The sequence below is a fragment of the Idiotropiscis lumnitzeri genome, chromosome 5 (genome assembly GCF_059441095.1).
Source record: "Idiotropiscis lumnitzeri isolate Australia: NSW breed Sydney's pygmy pipehorse chromosome 5, RoL_Ilum_1.0, whole genome shotgun sequence".
NCBI classification, from domain to species: domain Eukaryota; kingdom Metazoa; phylum Chordata; class Actinopteri; order Syngnathiformes; family Syngnathidae; genus Idiotropiscis; species Idiotropiscis lumnitzeri.
Window position 1 is genome coordinate 27,452,197 of NC_142395.1, and position 21,043 is coordinate 27,473,239.

Below are 21,043 nucleotides of genomic sequence, written 5' to 3' on the forward strand. Positions count from 1 at the left end.
GTTTTTCCCCTGATCGTTCTGTGCTCGTCTCCAATTTTCAGGGCAGGGGTGGAGAGCTGCAATCCGACCTGCTGATCACTCCGTGGCTGACTTTGAGTTTGACGTGGTGGTGGGTGCCGACGGACGCAGGAACACGCTGGAAGGTGAGAGGATGGCAAAGAAAAAAAAAAAAGATGAACAGTGTCCACACCTCGGATGTACTTTTACTTGAAAGGAACAAAAGGACAATGCCTCTTATAAAGTTACCACATGAGGTTGAAACAAAAACAACATCCAAGACTCAAATATTCTTTTCCCACCAGCACTGAAATCATCACATGGTTGGAATACTTTGTTAAACCAAAATATGTTTGAAAACAAGATGAAACAGTAGATTACTGCTGAATGAAAGTTTTATTCCTCTGGTCGTTTCAAGACGAGATTGCTTTTAATTCCAACACCGACACATGGATAATAACACTTTTTAAATGTTTGCTACTCCTCATATTGATATATTTATTTTTTTCACTATGGTCGCAGGTGTTCTTGAGCAGGGGTGGACAAATTCTTGATTGGCGGGCCACAATGGGTTCTAAAATTTGACAAGAGGGGTCGGACCAGGAGCAGATGGATGGAGTGATTTGATAACCTCACCTCATTGGAGAAATTTTTTTAAAGTAAATTGAACATAAATATTACAACCATATATATGTCTTTGAAAAAACACAGTATTTAGAAAATAAAAAATTAACAAGGTTTATTCATTTAATTTTTTTCAAGTTTGGTGGGCCGGATTAAAACGTCCGCATGTGGCCCCCGGGCCGTAGTTTGCCCACGCCTGTTCTTGAGTCTACCCCAGCTAACATTGGGCAAGAGGTGGCCATTACCATCATTATTATTATTAATACCGTCATATAAATTGAAATAAATAGGCTTCCACCTATTTCATGTTAATCCCCGTTGAAGTTAACTATTTAAAAAAAAAAACGTAAAGCAGAATTAATTGTTGATTTATCATCTTAGCACAATGCCAAAAAAGGAATGAGAACAAATAGTATCACATAACTGTGGTTTACTGAGTCACAGTGGTTGTGACTCTTCTTTGTTTGTCTGCGAAACTGCATTATGCTGCCCCCGGTGGCCAAGTCTCACAAACCAGAAGGAGCCACAAGTATGTAATCATGTTGTACAAACATTTTCATTTATAATGTACATGATTATATAATAGTAATTTCCTAGAGACGAAAGAATTAATGAAATTTAACATTTGCTCTTCAAAATAGCAAACACTAAATAGCCTTTTTTAAAAAAGTACACTTTATGCGCATTCTTCAAATATCCTCCCAACCCAGCCCTTCAGCCATCGAAAACCTTCAAGTGTACCAGTGTGCCTGTTTGAGCTTGCAGCGGTCATGTCGTCGAAGCACAAAGGATCGGAATATATAAATAGAAATGGAGGCTGGCTCGAGTGGAGCAGCTGATGCGCGCTGGAGCCTCTCCATAACTTTGCATCACTGTTTTTGAACTCTCCTCAACTTGCTGCTTGCTGTGGTCAACCCAACAAGCAATACACATCTGAGGCTTATTCCTAAAAAGGTCAAAAAGCAGACTTTTAGCTCATTCTTTCACCATGAAGCAGCTCAGGGGAAATGAGTCAGTCTGAAACAGTTCTGTGTGTTTTTTTTTTTTTTTTTTACTGGGCTAACGCTGGTAACGCAGCCCAAAATACTTCCTGAGCTATATTTGCAGAATTGGTTTGTTCTCAATGAAGACTGGCTGTTAATTTTCAAATGACGGGAGTTTTAGACTGTTTTATTTTTTTTTTTACTTTTGAGAAAAGCAAGCCTTTCATGTGCGTGACTAAAACGATGCTATGTTCAAAAGCCTTTGAAATGTGATTCATTAGATGCCTAAATTGCAAAGTTAATGACTTTTTGGTTCTTATTTCTACATTCAGAACGTAATTTAGTTTAATAGACATGCAAGTCAACACAAAAATGTTAAATTAAATGTAAATAATGGTATTCAAATTGTATACTTTTACTTTATAAATATGTGATTTAAAATTCTTGTAATTGATTAGTTGTAATTTATTTTTGTGTTCAAAGTGTTCATGCATAATGCTACATTGGGATCCAATAATATTAAATAAAAAGCGTTCTCGTTTATGATGAAAGTGAGGACCTTTTGCGCTGAGGTATTTTAATGTTGGTCATGATGTTGGTGCTTTTAGAGCTGAGTATTTTTTTTAGGACCACGGATCTAGTGTTTAAGTCTAAGACATGCTTTGTTATTACAATATAAATCACTGGTCTTGCTCACAGTTCTTGTTCTTGTTTTTATAAGCTCTGTAAGCCATCTGTGATCCTGAAATATCCGCCTTGTGATTAGCCTTTAACACTACTTTACCAACACACAAGGCCACAGGTCTTGTTTGGTTTCCCCTCCATTCTTACAATTTTCTCTCAATGTCATTTTCTCCGGCAGGTTTCAAGAGAAAAGATTTTCGCGGCAAGCTAGCGATCGCCATCACTGCCAACTTCATCAACAGGAACACGACAGCGGAGGCCAAGGTGGAGGAAATCAGTGGCGTGGCTTTCATCTTCAATCAGAAGTTCTTTCTTGACCTCAAAGAAGAAACAGGTGGGAGAGAGGAGATCCGTGACGCCTTCAAGGACGCCACACGGATTCTTTTTGTGCTTTAGAAAAGTATTCACTCGCCCCGGACACGCCTGTCTTTGTCGCAGGCATTGATCTGGAGAACATCGTGTACTACAAAGACAACACACACTACTTTGTCATGACTGCAAAGAAACAGAGCCTGTTGGATAAAGGAGTTGTCATTAATGTGAGTTAATAAGTGTCTGTTTCCTTTGTCCTCTCTTCAACACATACGATAGGCAGTTCGTCCCGAGTTGCTAGATGTTAGCATCAAACTTGACAATAATAAGCAGAGAGTGAACAATTCTTCAAAAAAGAGGCCAAGTTCTTGCTTCAAGCTGTTTATCGTCTCCTAATTGAAGTTGACTGTAAAACCACGTAACATCCTTTTAGCCCACTAGCATAATGCTACGACAGAATTTGAAACGACATTGACGAGCTAACGGGACTTGCGTTGATTAATATTGGCGGAGTTATAAACCTTTTAACAACTAATGTTGGCGCATTGAATCATGATGCACAAACTCATTAATTATTTATATTGTATTTAATTCTGTTATTACTATTTTCGATTTCAGTACAGTAGAGTGATATTTTTCTTTTAGAAATTTGCAAAAAATGTGCTGGTGTTTTGGGGCAGCTGGAACGGATTCATGGCATTTCCATTCATTTCAATAAAGAATTATGATGATCCGAGATGCAAATGTTTTGAGTTCTAATCATCATCCCAGAATGAATAATGTCACTTATGACACTTATATAATATTAATGCTGGTTTGCTGCATTGGGTGGAAGGTTAAAAATATTTGTGAATTCTGACATTAGAGCATTCACCTATTTTTGTTTATTCGCCACTCAGTTTTTACTTATTTGAACAAAAAAATAATTCTTACGGTCAATAAAACAACAATATTATCATTTTAAAGGCAGAGCTAATGAGTTGGCAAATTGATGTATACTTTATAAAACCATATCAATCAGCAAACCAAATTATATAAAATTATATAAATCTATAATCTATTTTTTAAACGAGCATTTTTGTTTGGGCGCGTTTTTTTACTGTGAGAGGGTTCTCATGTAAAATATGTGCCCTGACGTGAAAGTTGGGAAAAACTAGTATTATCATTAATAGTCCTTTGGATCATAATTTGGTTGTTCGTAGTAAATGCAGGGATGAAACTAAAGTAAATAAATAAGTGATTCAAAAAATAAATAAATAGTAATAAATAATAAATAAGTGCTTAAATAAGCTAAATGAAACCGAAATCTGTCTGATATTGTCCCGCTTGCTGTTTGACAGGATTACATGGAGACGCAGAGGCTGCTGAGCAGTGATAACGTCAACCAGGAAGCTCTTCTGTGCTATGCCCGAGAGGCTGCCGACTTTGGCACCAACTACCAGCTTCCCACGCTGGACTTTGCCATCAACCACTGCGGGCAGCCCGACGTCGCCATGTTCGACTTCACCAGCATGCACGCTTCCGAGAACGCCGCTCTGGTCAGGGAGCGCTTCGGACATCAGCTGCTGGTCGCGCTCGTGGGAGACAGCCTTTTGGAGGTACGGGGCATCTGAGGTGTGGGGAAACTACGGCCCGGGGGCCACATGCGGCCCGTTAAACGTTTTAATCCGGCCCGCCGAACTTGAAAAAAAATGAAATGAAAAAACCTTGTTACTGTTTTATTTTCTAAATATTGTGGTGTGTCAAAGACATTTTGTTGAAATGCTTTTGTTCACTTTCATTTAAAATTAAATGGATTTTTTTTTTTCTCCGATGAGGTGAGGTTACCAAAACACTCCATCCAGCTGCCCTCTGTCAAATTTTCGAACCCATTGTGGCCCGCCAATCAAAATGTTTGCCCACTCCTGGATTAAATCATACTATGAGGCCAAAAGTTTTGGGACACCCGGGCAAATTTTTATACCATTCAGGGTTGCAATGAGCTGCAGCCTATCACAGCTGATTTAGTCAAAAGGCTCGTTTGCCTGCCGCTTATACTTTGTCGAAACGGCCAACCATTCGCAGTCACGTTCACACCATGACTGAGTGCATTCTGAAGTCATGGCGAGTACTGCCGACCATTACATCATCGTACAGCCATGAGACCAACCCACAGCAAAAAGTGAAAATACACAGATCTGCAAGGTTACCGTGGCGAGACGACAGAAAATCTTCTCAACAGTCTCCTCAGAGTCCGAAGTAGAAAATTGTCCGCAATGTGGTGGTGGGATGGTGTAGTCCCACCCGTGTTTTACACTTGCATGTTGACTTATTGTTTGTGTTTGCGTCTGCAGCCTTTCTGGCCTATGGGGACGGGCTGCGCTCGAGGCTTCTTGGCTGCCTTTGACACGGCCTGGATGGTAAAGGGCTGGGCTCAGGGTCGAGCGGTTCTTGACTTGCTGGCGGAAAGGTATGCGATAAAGACACGCCGTGCGCATGCGCACACACACACACACAAACAGCCGCGTGTAATATACACTTGCCAGCCAACTGAGAGTTCACGGTATTTCTAATCTTTGGTAATGATGTTTGATAACATTTTTTTAAACAGTATTCACTCTTAAGCAATCACTGATACTAAGTACCGATACTACTAGTACTTCTAAACCAGAAAATGTCAGTTAACGCAATTACAGACAATTATGAACAATACTTAATACTTTCCGACACACGTTGATTCGTGGGTGTGTCAAACGGGCCAAGTGTAGCGCCATCTACTGGCGAGGAGGATTGACCTAATGACTGATTATTATTTTTTTTTTTCTTTTTGCCCTAAGTATCGGTGGATGGTATCGGCCGCCTTCATGAGTAATGATACTTGATCTCTGTACTTGCCCATTCCTCATCTTCCGTTCTGTGTGTTTGTAGAGAAAGCATTTACAGGTTGCTGCCACAAACAACACCCGAGAACATCGCCAAAAACTTGGAACAGTACACCATTGACCCAGCAACGCGATATCCCAACCTCATCTCCTTGTGTGTCCGGCCACACCAGGTGCAAAAGAGAAATTCTAATCTATTTTGCCCCGGAGAAAATGATTTTTTTTGTTACCTTTTATTTTTTTTTTCCCAGGTGCGTCACCTGTACTTGAACGGAGAGCTGAATTCCAGCTCTCTGGAGCGTTCCGCCTCCATCCGTCGACCCGTTAACGTCTGCAGGCGAGGTAGAGAAATCACCAGCGCACAGGCTGCAATGCAATGTTTGGCATTGTCAGATGACTCTTACTTTAAAGAGTTTTTTTTTTTAAAAGCTAAAACTAACTCGCATGCAGAGAGGAAGTCATATTCTGTGGTTTGTTTTTACACGTGGGTTCATGGCGAGGAGGAAGCTATGTGCAAAAAAAAAACGTCTCACTCGCCAAGTTCAGAGATACTTTTGCTTCCTGATTGAAACCCAAACTGCAGAAAAAGCGCCATTTAAAATTCTGCCGCGTGTATCTTGATGTATTGCGTTTCTTTTTCTTTGCATTAACTTCCCGGCAGCGGCGCGTTCATTCACTTGCTCGGACTTTGAGAGTGAAAACCAACTTGCTTGTGTTTCCTCCGTAGATTCTGAAATCAGGCCGGCGAGGCTTCTCACGTGGTGCCAGAAACAGACTGAAGGTTACAGGAATGTCACAATCACAGACCTGACGCTCTCTTGGAGTAGTGGCCTCGCCTTGTGTGCCTTGATCCACAGGTTCAAGCCCCATCTGATGTACGTCAACTTTCACAAAGCTGCACGGAACATTTCTTTTTCCCACATCACGACTTTACCAACTAACAACTAACTCTGCTGTGTGTGTGTTAAACACACACCGTTTTTTTTGTTTGTTTTTTTTTTTGGCACAGCTTTGTACTTTTCTGTATTACAGCTTTGGATGAGTCCATTTCCCGAACAAATGATATCCTCTCCTCTTGAAATTATTGCCTACATACCTTCTGGCATGCCACTGCAATTTCATGTGGGCCTGCAAGTTTTCCGGAACGCGCTGGCATTCGCCCGTCCCCTTTTTCCCTTTTCCTAATGTACGCCTGTCAGCACAGTGGAATTCTGCAAAGTGAGTAGGTTTGCAGAAACTAAAGAAAAAGGAGAAAAAGGGAGGGGGGGGGGGGCCTTCGTGTGTGTTGCTAGGTTTTAGTGCGCTGTTTTTGCCGTTATTTCTGATGGTGTCTACACGCTGTCAGTCTTGGCTGAGATGCTAGAGCTTTTTCTATTTGACTGTTAATTAATTAAGATGCTTTGTACCATTTTTCCAGCTCTGCTAATATTAATGTGAATTGAACTAAGAGATTTGTTTCTAAGTACAATACACCAGTGGCGGGCCGTGCTTTTCACACGTCGTCCTTCAGTGAAGTCCTACTTAGTCCGACTTGAATAAATCCCCCTCATAATATGACACCACGGCTGGACAAATAATATACAGAAAGACACACACTTCGGAGTGTTGGACGAGCTAGCTTCTCTTGAAAGGTCCATCTTGAAAATGGCCTTGCAAGCGTATCTGCAATTAAAGCCACACTTTTCCCTCCTTTGGCCATTGAAAGACCTTGAGTGCCCGCCACTGCATTATATATGTTTGTAGATAACTGCTGAAACTCCAATGTGGTGATTTAGCATTAAACAGTTTTTCACCATTTCAATTTTCTGATTTTTAACTGGTCAACTATGCCCACACCCTGAAAATAGGGGAGTCTGATATCACATCCAGCATGTGAATCGGATCTTCATGCCAGCTTGGTCGCTTTAGAGAGCCTCGTTGTTGCGTGATCACCCGGTTTTGAGGTTTTAAGTGGATATATTTTCGCAGCTCACGCATGTTGTAATGTCGAGGTATAAGACAGATGCTAGATAAAGTCATGTTTATTTTTCCAGGTCGTCGTAGTGCTGTCTGATTAGACACGGCCGCGGCATTTGAAGTGTTTCAAATCTTGTGCACTTAATGCTCCACACAGCTTGCCTTGAGTCACTTTGTTGGCTTTTTCACCTTCCTGTCTTGTTATTCCGTCTATGATAGTTAATAAAAATCCCCCAACTCACAATAAATACTAAAACACTTGCACAAGACACACTAACTTGAGTACAGACCGTAGCAGCGTGTACATGCTCTGCCTCCCACAAGTCACGATCATCTTTTGCCTCCTTAGAGACTTTGAGTCATTAAATGAGGAAAACCAGGCGGACAACCTCCAGCTGGCTTTTGACATCGTGGAGCGGGAATTTGGGATTCGACCTTTCGCATCTGTGAAAGAACTGAGTGGCTCCCTGGAGCCGGAGAAGACCAAAATCATCAACTACCTATCCAAAATCTACGAACTGTTCCGAGGCACACCTTTACCTGATGCAGGTACTAAACTCTGAGTGTGCTACATTGTTCTACCGTAGCCCAAAAAAAAAAAAAACTACTATGCAGTCGTTTTATTTGTATTGTTCTACCAAGCTATGCAGAAAAGAAGTGTAACTCCCGGCAAAGAGAATCTATTTTCCTTTTTCAGTTGATTTCCTGTGTGTGTGTGTTATGAATTCCGACCAGTCAAGAATGTTGCGACGTGTGGAATGTGTATTTGTACCGACGCTGTGAACCGCTGTAGACCGACATTCTCAGTGGACCCGCTCACTTTTTTTTTTTTTTAACTTTATCCATACATTTATGTCACTTTGATATTGTAGTTGCGTATTTAAAGTGAAATAGTTTGCCAGCATCAGTTTGTTCACCAACTCCCTTTTCTCAGAGCTGAAGTCTGTTCTGGGCATTATGCACTGATATTATTTGACGCGCGAGATGGAAAATCTGAGTGCTTTAATTCAGTCACATGTACCACAGGCTCGAGGCGAGTGGACGAAAACAGCGAAGATTATCCATCGAAGGAAGTCCGAAGTAATAATAATCTTCTTAATCTTGCTCTGCCAAGGAAACGAGTTCCAAAGGTAACTTTGTGATTTATTTATTTATTTATTTTTTCTTTATATGCAATTTATTGATTTGAAACTCACACTCTTCTTTTTGTTTTTGTCCCCCCTCTGTTGGACATCTAGGATGACAAAAAGACAGACGGTACAGACGCTATTTACAAAAGGAGGAGAAAATTTTGCACTCACCTGGAGGAGGTTTGTTGAGATGATTATTGTGAAATGTTTGCGCTGCTAATTCAAAGCGCTAACGTGTGTATTGAACGCTTTAATCACCTTGTAACAATGCTGAGGAGAACTAGAGTTAAAACGATGCGCCAGTATTTGAGCGAGCATGTCAGATCTGTCGGGTGGAAATCCTTTTCACAAATCAATACGATTGGTCTGTCACCGCCTTGCTGTTGTTTTGAGGAATTATTAACCGATTTAAAGTGTTGCCAATAGCTTGGACAAATCTGCGAACTGTCGTGAAACTCGTCTTTTCCTCACTCGACGTGAGCTGTGCGGCAGCATGCCACCTCAAGATTGAAAGTCTGGTTGATTTATTATTTATTATTTATTTTTTTAAGACAATAATGAGTATATTAGTAAAGTAATAGCAATACTTTTAAAAATGGATCGTCGAAATGTTTCGCTGCGGAAGCAACTAGTCAGCCACAAACGGTGATTAATTTCCGTCCGTCTATTGCGCTGTTTAGTCAGCTGGTCCTTTTTTTTATCGCGTCAGTCATGGCTCGAAGACCTTGCAAGGATTCTGACCCGCAGCGACATTGTGTAATTAACTGCAGCACATTTCTGTCGTTGTCTCATGATGCCTATGATGTAATGTGTAGTGACGGGTAAATGAAGCTTCAAATCTGCTTCATGAACCACTTGTAGTATTTTTGGACTCCTGTGGATGGCGCTCTCTGTTCAACATTGGGCTGAATTGCCATTTTTTTAAACCCTTTATTTAAACCATCTAGAGGACTTAAAAATACAGCAGCTGGTTCGTGAAGCAAATTTGAAGCATCACTATTAATGTCATATCAGAAAGACGGTCGCCCGGCAAATTAATATTGGCACAGAATCAAATCATTTGTAGCAGTGTGTAAGTTAAGAAGATTTATACTGGCTTTTGTTTTCAGGCCACCAATTTGTCCTGTAAAGGGACTTCAAAGTGGGACGGAAGGGAACCCAAAGAGAACAAAGTGCGCTCAATGGCTACTCAGTTGCAGGCCAAATTTGAGAGCACAACAAGCTACACCCAATGGAAACAGGTAAAGTCAGCTCTTTTATTTGTCATTATTGGAAAGAATTTGGCATCAGAGTTGCACAACAGTTTTTTCAATGCAATCTCTCCTGTCGTCAAATGCTGTGAGTTGGAACTTTTTACAGTTCTTTGTGGGGTCTCTGGCAAAAATGTTCTTTTTCCAACTGCTAATTTTTTTTTCTTCTCTTCTCTCTTACACCCAGCATTTGATCCTTTCAGCTGTGCCTTTTTTTTTTTTTATTAACTCTCTTCCCAACTTTTCTGCCAAATCCCAGTCCGACTGTGAGTGTTCCTCCCCTCTTCCAACTCTCGACTCTGCAGAATGTGAGCACTTTAAATTCGCGCCTCCCAAGCCTCCACCTGAGCTCCAGGTAGAGCCACGAAGCCAGATTGCACTTTGGCTACACGAACAGTCACCATATCCACGTTCACATTTTCCCACCGTGCACTATTCAACTTATTTAGAGCATTTGTATTTTGATTTTTTTTTTTTTTTACATTCTTTAGCCCTCACTCTCTTCACTTATCAGTATCCATGAAATTCCTACATGTGACATTGAAATACCGCCCCAAATTTTTTCGGCTCGCTATGTGCCATTTTGGGATTCTACCATTTTCTCGCAACTTGATTCGTGAAGGAAATCTGTTTCAACTTGAAACCAGCACAGATTTCGTTCTTTTTCTTCCATTTTTTTCATTTTCTGCCATTTGTCTCACGGCGCAATATCACCTGATTATACTTGAAATTATTTTTACCGTACTAAGACCTAATTTTGTTTATCTGCAACATCTCAGGTGGGATATCTTCAATACGGTTGCATGATGGTAAATAAACCCCGAAAGCTAGAAGATGAAATCATCTTGAATCACCTTTTGTCAGCCGTCCTTGTTTCACACGCCATTTAAAATGTCTAGCTTTGTTCTTTTGGCTAACAATCAAGCATTGTAGTACCAAATTTCCAGTCCTAATTAAGGTAACATTTTGTCACTATGATAAATGAGACGAGAGAATTTGTCTTAAAATAATTCATCTTAAAATGGAATAGTTTACCCAATTGTCAAAAGTTATGGAACGATACCACTCACATGCATACGTGTGCATTTTAACCCTCTTATCATCTTTGGGGCCAACTTGACTTTTCTAATTTACTGGGGGGAAAAAATGGGCAAAGTCAAATAACTGTAAATTAACTTTAAGTTTGTCCACATTATTAGTTTGCCAGTCCACAAACAAATTGACCCCCAAAATAATTTGGATGCGTTTAAACAACGATTTGAACAGGACACAAAAATGTGAGGAAACTTGCACATTTTAAAAATAAATAAATAAATAAAAAAAAAAAAAAAAAACAATGCCTGCAATTGACTAATCAGTCGAAGAAGTCAGCTGGCATCACCTCACTCAGGGATGTCAATCTTGTATTCATCTCGGGCCACATCGTAGTTTTGGTTTCCCTCAGGGCTTCACATGTGATACAGTAAGTTAACAAAATGCAAAACAATACTTCGAGTTAGTTTAAACAAACACATTTGACCACTTAAAGATGTATTGTATTTAAAATGACACATCAACAAATTCTTTAAAATTATTATTATTTTTTTTTAGAAATGTTGTAACTCCCGAATAGTCTGCATTTTTAGTACATGAACAATGGAGACAATTTGACTCTTGAGGCTGGTCATGATGAGATCCACTAGCCAGAATCTTAACATTAATATTTTTCTACGGACGTAGCATGTGGCTAATTCGGGCTGAACGACTTTTTTTGTCCACTCCGCTAATGTGAGGAGAGTCGCGTCAAAATGATATCAATTATATTTTCTCAGCGCCTGCTGCTGCTGGTGTCATCCCCGGTGGCTAGAGCGACAGACAGTTCCTCTTCTTTTGTCTTTTCCCCAAAATGTTGCGTGTAGAAACCCTAATAATCGGGTGACGGGTTGAAGCATGTAAAAGCACTCGCATGATTCCGTCAATCATCGTCAATTCTTCAGGTTCGTGACAGCGTGTGTGTCATCACTTTTCAGTTTCAACTCGATATCAGACGCGTGGCCCAAAACTTAATCGCCACGGAGCCTCAAGCCCAGGAGCTCCCGCTTGGGTCGCAGTGCCGCTTCTCTGTAGTGAAACTCAGACATGTGACTCAGACGCACGAGCGGGCCAAGACCTCGCCAGAACCGGAGAGCCAAGCGTCTACCGCGCCTTCTGCGCACTCGGCGGTTGCGTTCATGTCCAGAGTTCTGCAGCGCCTCAAGGAGGTGGATGAACTCATCTGTGAGGTGAAGTCTCCTCCTCCTCCTCCTTCACTCCATTTTCTTCAGTGCGATGTTTGCAAGTTGTGATGGAACGTGAAGAAACGCTGATTACGTCGTATACCTTGTGTAACACGCTGACAGATCGTGATGTCATCCCCGAAATTTTCTCTCTAGTTGGAAGGCGACAGGAGCAGGCCAGCAAACCTGGCACAGGTTGTGGCAGATGAGATAGAGAAGATCACATTTACTGAAGGTTAAAAAAAATAATTAATAAATAAATAAATAAATTAGCTTGAAGTAAACGTAATTCATGAGGAAATGTATTTAGGAAATCTACAAGTTGTTGTTGTTTTTTTTTTTGTTTTGTTTTGTTTAGTTTTTTTGCTCTTAAAGCCAAAAGTTGTAATATAAAGCCATCCGCTCCAAACCAGACAACGTAAGAATTAACAAAATAAAAAGTGGAGCAGTGGGGACAGTTCGTTTATACTTCATTCATGTTAAAATGATCATTGGTAATTTCAGCAATAAAATTTTACATCTCAAAAATAGCATCTTGCGATTGGTCAGCCCCATGGCAACCCATCTTCTTCTGTTATGTTGTAATAATGCTCGGCTGCTTGCACTGATGCCAACTTTCAATCCATGACCATTATCTGAACATGATTATGTTCATGATATAACGCCAGGCAACAGGTTTTGTCAGTGAGTTTATTCATTTGGATTTCATTTTTTTTTTCTACTTGCGAGCAGAAATTTGAGATATGAGCATGTTTGGTGAACTCAACGGAACTCACTTCAGAAAAAGCAAGCAGTTTGGTCGATACTAGCCAATTTTTCAAAAAAGAGGCTTCGAGCTGTTGAAGATGACTGTCAGACTTAAATCAAACAAGGAGAATTACACTTTGTTTATTTAAAACGACGAAATACTGGTTTGCCGTAGGAAGGTTTGCTTAAGTAAATGCTAACAAACAAAGCCAAATGCCACAGACGGGCTAACGAAACACATCAAGGTGACAGTGTTATAACCCCTTAAAGGGACAGCGTGTAGAATTTTTAGTCTTCAAAATTAATTCATTTAAAAAACCCATTATTTATTTCGGAGACGAGTGTGTTTTTTTATTTTTTTCCATATGTACATAGCTGTTTGTGTGTCATCAGAAAGAAGCGGCGAGACTGACCTTTGGTTCCCGCTTCCATGTTTTAGAAAAAAGCTCAGTCACAACAAGCTAGAGAATTTCAGTCAAAGAGCATAAAGGAGAAAGCGCTTCACCTCAACGGTTTGATCTCAGCAGACAGCTCTGTTGTTATCAAGGTGACGATCACATGCTTGCCCTTTGACCCCTCCCTCCCTGGCTTGTGTTTGCTTGCATGTTTGGACCCTCTGGTGGCATGCGTGTCCATTTCACTTTATGTAGTTTAGATTAAGATTATTATCAGATTTATTATTACTTTTTTTAATATTTTGGTTTTTCAACTGCGCTGGTTATTGTATTGAGTTGTATGGTCAAAAACTGGGACGCAGAGCCATTTAAAAAAAAAAATGGAGTGGCTAGAATAACTCACATTTGCCGGAAGACTTTCGAGCATGTGCGGAAAATTGCTTCCGGGAAGTGTTAGGTTTTTCACCCTTAACATGTTGACTGCATCTTTTGCTGCCACCACACACACACACGCACACACACACGCCCACATACGTGAATGCATCCTGAAATGTAGCACTAAGCACACGTTGGCTTTGCCCTCTCGGTTTTTGCTCCACGTGTGCTTTCGATCAGCAGCACGACCTCACAGAGGAGGAGAATGTGGTTGTACAATGTGTGCGTGTGTGTGCGTGTGCGTGTGTGTGCGTGTGTGTTTGTGGTTTCCTTTTGGTTTCTACTCCACCCTTCCCATCCAATCTGCTGTAAAGCAACATCATCCATATGTCAGGGCAGTTTTCCCAAGTCGCACGTGTACATGATCATATTTTGCTTTATTAATACTATTGCCACTACTTTTTCATCTATTTGGAAACATGATCAAAAAAACTAACAACTGTATAAATGTTTTTCCCTCGGAGTGAACCAAGCTTCTTAATGTTGGCATTTGTCGTCCCCTTCTGTGTGTTTTGACCATCCGCAGACTTTGAAGATTGAATTTGTGGAAACACTCTCAATTGTTCCGTTCACAAGAAGAAAAAAAAAAACTACACATGTTTTTGACTTTTGGTTCATCTGAACAATCTAATAAGCACCAATACAAGCTGTTTAAAAATTCTAATATTTTTGCCGTACCGTCGAGCTAAACGTGGGAGTCTCTCTATTCCAAACAGCTATGCTCCATTGTAAAATACGACCATAATAAATATTTGTTAAATAATGCCTTTTTCTTTGATAGTACGAATTCGAAAAGTCTGAAATTTCACTTTCAAGGAGTGCATGCTTGAAGTTGACCTTCGAAAAGGAACTTGATCTTATTTTAACAAAGGTTTTATGTCCTGTCCCTGTCTTAATATTTACATCCTCAAACCTTGGGGGGAAAACGGCTTGTACAAGACCAGTTTTGAAACTTAGAAATCTGATTCCCAGTCATCCACCCCCACAAAAATTGAAAAAAACAAACAAAAAACATATACAGTGGTGCCTTGAGATGCGAGTGTCTTTGATTTTTTTCACTTTATCTTGGCACTGTTTGGTGACAGACTCAACACACTTTACATAAAAAAACAACAGTTAAGCAAATAGTCATCAAAAAAAGTGGCTTCAAATTAATTCCATCATTTGTGCTCCAGCACACTCGCGATCCAAGTGAGTATTACTGATTTGGATAACGAATGTATTTAAAACAGCCAAACAACTGCTAGCTTAATACCCTGCTAGCTTAATGCTAATTAGCATCTACAGTATGTTGTGATTCTTTAACCCTTTGATCAAGGGATTGAACCCAAATGGTACAGTAACAACACATAGACAGACAATATAACAGTCCTCAGTCATGTACTTAACTGTATTCTTTATCCTCTCACTTGAACGACTAACATTCGTTCCTTACTGTCTAGCTCAGTAAGGTACCGTCACTGCCCTCAGGTGTCCAAGGCAGTCAACATACAGTGTGACGAGGACTATTTAATTCCTTTTGATGCATGTTTTAATAGAGCACAATAATATGGAGTTCTACTTTTCCTCATTAAAATATACAGTATAACAATTTTGTATTTGCTATAAGTAAACCAGATTTCAGAACAAATAATTTAATCAAATATTTTATTTTATATTTGGAGTTCCTTTTTATGAAATCTTGAAGTCTTCCAAATCGATGATTGCTTTTTTTTTTTGTTTTGTTTTATCTTCCTCAGGGCTGCTCGGTCCAAAGGGTGTTGCCGCAGTCCAGTGAAAAGTGCCACTCGTGCGAGCGCCGTGTTTATTTGGTGGAGCGGATTTGTGCCGAGGGCTTCTACTTCCACCGGGAGTGCTTTCGCTGCACCACCTGCAGCTCTGCCCTGCGCCAGGGATCACATGCCTTTGACTCTCAACACGGTACCAGCGCTTCCAATCGGAAAAATATGTGACACTGTTTCATCTCAATGCGGTACAATATCTACATTATATCAGAATTCAGTCGTTATAAAAATCTTTGTGTGACACTGTCAAACATACATGTCATACATTTAACAAAATCGTTCTGTGTTGGCTGGAGAAAGCAGTGTTAAAGAACTGCACTTCAGTCATACTATCAAAATATCTGACAATGTCAATTAAATAGAAGCACTTGTAATCTTTGTAACGGCAGAAATTTGGTGAAATGGAGGGTCGCAATTTCTTACCGAAATGAGATTATTTTATAGTTGATACAGATTTTGTTGGATTACCTCATGTTTTGTCTGGATACATATTAACAATTGATATGCTTTGTCAGGGAAATTGTACTGCAAACTTCACTTTGATCAACTCAACAATGGGACAAGGAATGCGTCGACACGCTTGGTAAGAACTGAGCAGTTAGTGATGGGTAAATGAAGCTTCAAATCTGCTTCATGGAGCAGTTGTAGTATTTTTGAACTCCTCTAGATGGCACTTTCTGTCCAACATTGGGCTGAAAGCACACTGACTTGACATTTTTTAAACCCTTGATTCAAACCAAAAGTGCCATCTACAGGAGTCAAAAATACGACAAGTGGTTCATGAAGCCAAGTTGAAGCTAGTGAGCATCCCTAATGTGGACGAATGCAGTTTGACTATTTGTATTTGTGCGAGACAAGGAAGCAAAAGATATGAACTCGATAGTTAATGACACGTTTTTTGTTTTTTTTTTAACGTTTAGCTCAATGCTAATAAATAATGCAAAATGTCATAAACAGGCTAGCAAAAAACATTGATGTTGTACTGTTATAACATTTTTAAAAAAAAGTTTTAATTTTTAAAATTTATCATATGTTGTATACGCTGCCACAAGTCTTCACGCTGTGTTCTGAGTAATATATGAATATGAATGAAGTAGCAAAACCCACCCGTTTTTATCCATCTCACGGGCGGCCATTTTACTACTTGCTCTCAACTAAGAATGACATCACAGTTGCTCGGGGCTCAGTTAAATGACCAATCGCAACTCAGCTTGCAAACGTCACATGATCAAACTCAGAAAAGAGGTGAGTCGTGATGAGTTGTTACCTGAGGCCTCAGCAACTGTGACGTCATTTTCAAAATGGGATTAAAAATGGTTGCATTTTGCTGCTTTACTCATATTCCACAAACGCAAAATTAATCAGAATGTTTAAGCAGCAAATATTTAAATGTAAATGGTGTTGCACCACATGAATATTATAATGCTCACACATATCTCTTCTAATTCTTTAATCTCCATTTATACAGGTAAGGCAATCTAGAACAGGTTCTCTTTTGTAATGCTTACTTGCAGCTCTTACTATTATTGTTATTATTACTATTATAATAATTATGATTATTACTATTACTTCAGTTTACTGCATAGTTTTGACCAGCTTCACTTTGGTACTGCCGCCGCGTGGACCCCAGAAGGAGCGGCACAATGTCCACTGAATTGAAGCCCAAAAAGTGACAAAAAAACTGTTTAATTTTTTTAGATTCTATTTAATTGATTATGAGGCAGAATATTATGGTTGCTATTTTTCATATTGAGAACACATTCCAAAAAAAGTGTTGCTCTTGTGCAGATCATTACTTTCCATTATTGATGACGTCTCTATTCCAGAATCATTTTGGACGTCGGTTTGAGGGGCGATGCGCTGCTGTGGAAGAGGGCGCCTCGTCCAGCTGTGCTGCGACCCTGCAGAGCCAGCCTGCCGCAGGTACCTTCAGCTCTATATTGAGGAAGCAGCTGAGCAGGCCCCTGAGTGTGGCCCGCGCCGTGTGTAGCGCCCCCAGGCGGGTGTGCCGGCAGGTGCGTGGGGCAGCGCGGGCCTTTGCGAGCCACCTCAGGGACAACGCCCAGGACTATGCTTTCCTGTACGAGCTACTGAGCTTGACCTTGCCCCTGCTGCTCATCTTGTACGAAGTTCTGCTGCAGATGCAAATGGAGCCCGTGCCTAGCGGACCGGGCTCTTGGGTTCTGTGGGTGTAGGAGTTTATCCGGCCCAGGCTCAGCGAGAAAAACTCTTACTGCCAGCACCATGGTGCTCGTTAGTTGTTTTTTCAGGTTGCACCGGATACATGTTGTTAGTTAAATAACATAACGTTAATTTTTCCAGGTTTTCGGGAAAAAAAAAGAAATCCAACACACAATAAAAAACAAATTAAGCAGGTATATATTTTTTGGGGTTTAATATTGCAACAATTAGTTGAACATGATTTGAAATGATGCTATTGGGCTCAAATGTGGAATATCCCAAAGGTTAAAATTAGTATAACTATTGCAGTGAGAGACCTTTAACCAAATACAGAAAACTGAATTTTTCCACATTTTGATCCAGAAGAAAGTCTGTATTTGGAGAATACGAACATTCTCCTTTTTTTTTTTACCAAATACTGTATCAAAACGTGATATATTTGACTATTCTAGCTTGTGACAGTGTGCACGCAAAGTGAAAGTGAAAGCGAATTTTTTTGTTTTTGAAATGGAATTGAATGAAAATGAAGCAAAGTCCTCGGTTGAGTAGCCACTCTAAGTTGCACACAAACAAAACCCACACGGCGAAAAATAAAGTACAGTACAATATCAAAACTGAAGTTAACATCCTTTTTGGCAAGGGCGAGTGCGCTTGACTTGTGATGTCAGGCTGCTAAATTGACAAATGGTTGCTGGATGTTTTCATAAGGGATCCTTACAGTGACTCTTACCGCACACTTCCAAATGCTTTACTCAGGTCATGATTGACTGACTGCCTTCATGCACTTTATATTTGAGAACTACCTTAAGAATTTAGCAGCAGCAAAAAAAAAGTGGACTGAATGTGCAATTTGCTTAGGTTACCATTACATCATACTGTGGATGCTTCTTAGTATTTAGTTTGTACTTTTCTGCCATCTACTGTCGGGTCTCAGAAAAACAAGGGCGTAAAATCAGCCCTTTCAGTTCTTTCTAGAACTGAAAGACTTTATTTTATTTTATTTTTTTATTTTTATTTTATTTTATTTTATTTTTTTATTTTATTTTACATTTTGTATTTTATTTTATTTTATGTAATATCTTTTAATTTTTTTTATTTTATTTTTTTTTTCATTTTATGTAATTTTTTATTTTATTTTATTTTATTTGCTTTTACCATAGACAAAAGAGGCTGGCGAGCTCACCACTCTTGCTGTAACTATTTTTTTTATTTTTTTTACAGCGAAGCCTCCCACTGGCTTCCTCCATCCATTTGATACTCTTGTACTTTGTAGCACTTTAGAGATTTTTGTACATGTTTTTGTTTACAGCAATATGGTGTTGGATTTGCTCTCAGCTAATCATCTTATACATGTTGCATGACTGAAATAGCTTTAAACTGGGCTACATATGTGGTGTCCGTCACTCCACGGATAGAAAACCTCATTGTTTTAAAATCCCTCGGGAGCGAAAAAAATGTGACTAAAGCCAACTAGTGTAAATGTTTGTTTGCACAACGCTTCCACAATTGTAAAACCAACTACCGAGTATCTTCTCCCCTCTAAATGTCAGTAGTGCATCTTCTTGCGTTCACGACTTTATGCTTAATACCGTTGTTTCTCTTCCTTTGTCTGTATGCTGTTTGTGTTTTAGACTGTTCTCTTCGCCTTGTTTGATGTGTCTGAGTCGTCGGGATGATTACGAATTTCGCGTTAAAGGTGATTGCGTGCATGGTTACGGGGTCGTGTGTTTTACTTCAACTACCAAATAACTTCAAATTACCGCTGGGCTTTAACTGCGTTTACGATTGTGAGTTCATTAAAGTTGGCCTTGGCTTTGACATTATTCACCGTGACTCTTGAAATGCTTCCGTGTGGCCTTGTGTTTTCATAATGAACTGCAACTAACATGGGTTTGTTTTCAAATTTGGACAAAATAGCCAGAAGTGACTCGTGATTGAGTTTAAGTTCTAACGTGTGCATTGATTTCATTTTTGGGGCTTATCGCCTTCAGCCTCTGAAGAGATAAAATGCATGTTCTATATTGTTTAAGTCAGGACATCGACTTGGCCAGCCTAACTTGCCTCACATGAACTCCCAATCAGTTTGGTTTCATTCCGCTTCTTTAAATCGACAGCCAGAATATTTTTGTAGACTCCTGAGATCATTTTTTTTCTCTCCTGACGTCGCATGACATCATCCATGAAGATTAATGATCTCATCCTAGAAGAAGCCACGCAAGTCAAAGCCATGACATTTACCTCATTTCACAGATGCGCTCGTATGAGTCGATTTCATTCTCGAAAGCTTTAGCCTTCCCATCACTTGGCTAAAGGTTCATCTATTTTTGATCCGTCAGAATAACATCAACGTGGCGATTTCACAACGCTTTAAGCAACGGATATTTGAACACAAACGGTGCATCAACTCATGTAGACAAGAAAAGATGACATATATTCTACATCGTCTGCAAAAAAATGACTTATGGCAGGTTACTTCAAGTAGTTGTGAAACTCTTCTTTTGTGTCATTTAAAGTTGACTGTTACACTACAGAGGTCAAGTTACGTGCGCCGTTAGGAATTAATAGTGACGTAGAAAAACTTTCGTTTACATACTATTTGATTTTTTTGATCAAGTACAATAAAATGTGACGCTATTTTCCTTATTAAAAGGCACGTGACACTTTTTAATCCTCCCGAGCATACCTCCAGTTTTCATTTTGATTAGACATGTAGCACTCAATGACATTAATAAAATAAAAAAAAAATCATAGTATCATAATTTCAAATTCAAACAAAAAGGTCCTAGCTTTTGTTCATGTCTGATGTCCAAACCAAATGTTTTCCATCTACACTAAAAACTACAAATTCTAGATCTTGCGAAGTTGCTGACCTTTTTGTGAGGAGTTGTTTAATCGGATGAAAGCCAGATTGATTTAATCGTAATTAACACTTAATATTTTCCTCTCACTGTGCCAGTGTCCACGTTTGAAGATATTTCTTTAATTAACATTTGTCAATGCTCTATTGTGTTTGTTTCTCTTTAGAAACCATCCTCCAAGGACGTTTATTTCTCCGAGCACTTTCGTGATTTGTGATGTAATTAGCCGTGTAGTTATCACATCGTCACGTCAAACTTTGTGTTATTTTATTGACATTTACCCGAAGATCACCGTCATTTTCATAAATGATGTTGGCCAATAGAACAGTTGTAAACGTCACTTAACTCATTTACTGCCATTGACGGCTAAAGACGTCTAAGATCCATTTTTTTTGACTCGGCTGGTAGTGAATGAGTTTCAATATTTTAAATTGGAATTGACGCCACTGTGCGTGGTAATATGCCTGTTATGACATACAATAATTTCATATCTGTGCCTCTGTAATGGAAATTCTGCCATATTTTCTGCGTGCAATTATTGAGCTTTCTTGTATGAAATGGCTGAATTAAAACCTCGTCTCATTTTGTCTG

General features: G+C 39.6%; 1 protein-coding gene across 6 annotated transcripts in view; it reads left to right on the forward strand.

Annotated features, from left to right (window-relative positions):
* Positions 1 to 19,417, forward strand: part of mical2a (microtubule associated monooxygenase, calponin and LIM domain containing 2a) — a 35,249-nt gene extending 15,832 nt beyond the window's left edge. For 2 of the 6 annotated variants that reach the window (XM_088296594.1, XM_088296595.1), the window contains exons 5-22: positions 42 to 143; positions 2,467 to 2,622; positions 2,727 to 2,827; positions 3,941 to 4,198; positions 4,934 to 5,049; positions 5,508 to 5,634; positions 5,713 to 5,803; positions 6,189 to 6,336; positions 7,767 to 7,966; positions 8,444 to 8,547; positions 8,656 to 8,727; positions 9,657 to 9,788; positions 10,057 to 10,152; positions 11,807 to 12,058; positions 13,239 to 13,346; positions 15,369 to 15,549; positions 15,929 to 15,996; positions 17,240 to 18,208. In XM_088296594.1, coding sequence (XP_088152720.1) covers positions 42 to 143; positions 2,467 to 2,622; positions 2,727 to 2,827; positions 3,941 to 4,198; positions 4,934 to 5,049; positions 5,508 to 5,634; positions 5,713 to 5,803; positions 6,189 to 6,336; positions 7,767 to 7,966; positions 8,444 to 8,547; positions 8,656 to 8,727; positions 9,657 to 9,788; positions 10,057 to 10,152; positions 11,807 to 12,058; positions 13,239 to 13,346; positions 15,369 to 15,549; positions 15,929 to 15,996; positions 17,240 to 17,608 — 2,681 coding nt within the window. In that variant the 3' untranslated portion in view covers positions 17,609 to 18,208. Of the gene's footprint in view, positions 1 to 41; positions 144 to 2,466; positions 2,623 to 2,726; positions 2,828 to 3,940; positions 4,199 to 4,933; positions 5,050 to 5,507; positions 5,635 to 5,712; positions 5,804 to 6,188; positions 6,337 to 7,766; positions 7,967 to 8,443; positions 8,548 to 8,655; positions 8,728 to 9,656; positions 9,789 to 10,056; positions 10,153 to 11,806; positions 12,059 to 13,238; positions 13,347 to 15,368; positions 15,550 to 15,928; positions 15,997 to 17,239; positions 18,209 to 19,225 lie in introns of those variants that run through there. The other 4 variants (XM_088296598.1, XM_088296597.1, XM_088296596.1 and 1 more) reach the window with 4 other exon arrangements.
* The last annotated feature ends 1,626 nt before the right edge of the window (positions 19,418 to 21,043 follow it).